Raw genomic sequence first — 2394 nt, 5'->3', positions numbered from 1 at the left:
AACAGCGTGGCCGGCTGCCCCCAGACCGAGGAGATATGCAACAATCAGGAGTCCACGTTCCGTTGCTGGGAGCACGGCACCTGCGTGGGAAGCTTCGCCGAGGCCAGATGCCAGTGCAACCCGGGATGGACCGGGCCTGGGTGCATGACGCCCACCATACCAACCACGTTCAAGCCGCAGAGTTACGTTAAGTACGCCTTGTCCTTCGAGCCGGATAAATATTCCACCCAAGTGCAACTGAGATTCCGAACTCGAGAGGTCCACGGCGAATTGTTCAGAGTAAGCGACCAGCACAACAGGGAGTACGCCATCTTGGAGGTATTTATCGATTTTAATGATAATAATAACTTGAAACAAATCGAAGAATTTCGTCGAGAAAACAATTTTTTCTAGATCAAGGACAGCAGACTGCACTTCCGCTACAATTTGAACAGTCTGAGAACCGAGGAGAGGGATATATGGTTGACGGCGATAGCTGTGGACGATGGACAGTGGCACACGGTTAGAGTGTCGAGATACGGATCGGCCGCCACGTTGGAGTTGGACGGGGGGGAAGGGAGAAGGTTCAACGAGACCTTCTCCTTCGAGGGGCATCAGTGGTTGTTGGTGGACAAGCAGGAAGGAGTTTTCGCTGGTGGCAAGGCTGAGTACACGGGGGTAAGGACGTTCGAGGTGTACGCCGATTACCAGAAAGGTGAGTGAGAGTTTTTTTTCTTTTTAAATTTTTACGATCGTGCGGGGAAGAGATGGGGAAGAGATGATCCTGATTGAAAAGAATCGATCCGTCCCGGAAATAGGATGTCTCGACGACATAAGGTTGGAGGGGAAGCATCTCCCGTTACCACCCGCCATGAATGGAACGCAATGGGGTCAAGCGACGATGGCCAGAAACTTGGAAAGGAATTGTCCCTCGAACAAGCCCTGCGCGAACGTCATTTGCCCGGAGCCATTCGAATGTATCGATCTTTGGAACGAGTACGACTGCACGTGAGTGTAATCGACCATTTTAACGGGTTGCGATTCGATTGTGCGAATTGTACGAATGCTCTTCTGCTCTCTTAGATGCGGGGAAGGGAGGATTCCGTCGCCCGACAATAAAGGATGCATGGACAAGAACGAATGTATAGATTATCCTTGCCTGAACGGTGGCAGATGCATCAATCAGGATCCTCGCTTCCGGTACAGATGTATCTGTCCGGATGGCTTCTGGGGGGAGAATTGCGAGCTCGTGCAAGAGGGGCAAACGTTGAAGCTCAGTATGGGAGCTTTGGCGGCTATTTTGGTTTGCCTTCTGATCATTCTTGGTACGTTGGTCGCGAGGAGGGGATCTCTCATTCTCTCACGGAATCAATTAAAATTATTATTCGTTATTATTTCATTTTGCAGTTCTCGTCTTGGTATTCGTCGTATACAACAGGAGAAGAGAATCTCATATTAAGTATCCCGGACCCGATGACGACGTAAGAGAGAATATCATCAACTACGATGACGAGGGTGGCGGAGAAGATGACATGACCGCGTTCGACATCACCCCCCTTCAAATTCCTATTGGCGGTCCGATACCGGAAATGGGTGGAAAGCTACCACCGTGTAAAATACCCTGTGAGTCGTTTCTCTTTTTTTATTTCTTTCTTTCTTTTTTTCTTTCTTTTTCTCTTTCTTTATTTCTTTCTTTCTTTTCTCTTTTCTTTCTTTCTTTTTTCTCTTTTTCTCTCTTTTTTTCTCTTTTTTTCTCTCTTTTTTCTTTCTCTCTTTCTTTCTTTCCTTTTTTCTTTCTTTCTCTTTTTTTATTCGTGATCCATCTTGGATGGCATTTTCCGCGAGATATCCAATATCGTTTTGATTCCTCGTTTTCCAGATACGCTAGGACCGGAACCAAACGTAGGCATATTTATAGAGGATCACAAAAAGAGAGCCGACAGTGACCCTAATGCGCCACCATTCGACGATCTTCGAAATTACGCGTACGAGGGTGGCGGAAGCATCGCAGGCTCATTGTCATCGTTAGCTTCCGGTACGTGGTATTCTTCGTAACGAAAAAAATTAATGATGTAATTATATTCACGGATATTAATAAAATTCATATAACTAAATATAAATCATTCTTATATAACAATAACAATTTTAAAAGGAATAAATTGAAATATAAAATCCAAATATTTTATCAGACTCCTTTCGATTTTCAATATATTCTAAAATTTTTCGTCCTATATAATGTTAAAAACAAGCAATTTTCAATCGATTGAAAACAATTGTTATAATATTATAAATAAAATTACTTAAAATTCAAATTATTATTTATTATCATTTCGTAGAAAAAGAATATTCGAGAATACTCGAGAATTAGAAATTTCTTTTTTTTAACGAGCAGGAACCGACGACGAGCAGCACGAG

General features: G+C 43.7%; 1 protein-coding gene and 1 long non-coding RNA gene across 2 annotated transcripts in view; one reads left to right on the top strand and one right to left on the bottom strand.

The window, feature by feature from the left end:
- Positions 1–2394, bottom strand: part of LOC116184947 — a 20422-nt gene that overhangs the window by 11017 nt on the left and 7011 nt on the right. The gene's annotated exons all lie outside the window — the stretch shown is intronic.
- LOC102676175 (neural-cadherin-like) overlaps positions 1–2394 on the top strand; it is a 75569-nt gene that overhangs the window by 72656 nt on the left and 519 nt on the right. Inside the window, 7 exon segments of the mRNA XM_031508205.1 lie at positions 1–318; positions 394–694; positions 798–987; positions 1063–1304; positions 1387–1602; positions 1859–2014; positions 2372–2394. The exon segment at positions 1–318 is cut by the window's left edge and continues 3 nt beyond it. Of these exon segments, the coding sequence (XP_031364065.1) occupies positions 1–318; positions 394–694; positions 798–987; positions 1063–1304; positions 1387–1602; positions 1859–2014; positions 2372–2394 (1446 nt within the window).

This window comes from Apis dorsata, unplaced genomic scaffold, assembly GCF_000469605.1.
Source record: "Apis dorsata unplaced genomic scaffold, Apis dorsata 1.3 scaffold_77, whole genome shotgun sequence".
Classification (NCBI taxonomy): domain Eukaryota; kingdom Metazoa; phylum Arthropoda; class Insecta; order Hymenoptera; family Apidae; genus Apis; species Apis dorsata.
Note: the sequence above shows the minus strand (reverse complement) of the source record. Positions and strands in the feature narration are given on the sequence as shown.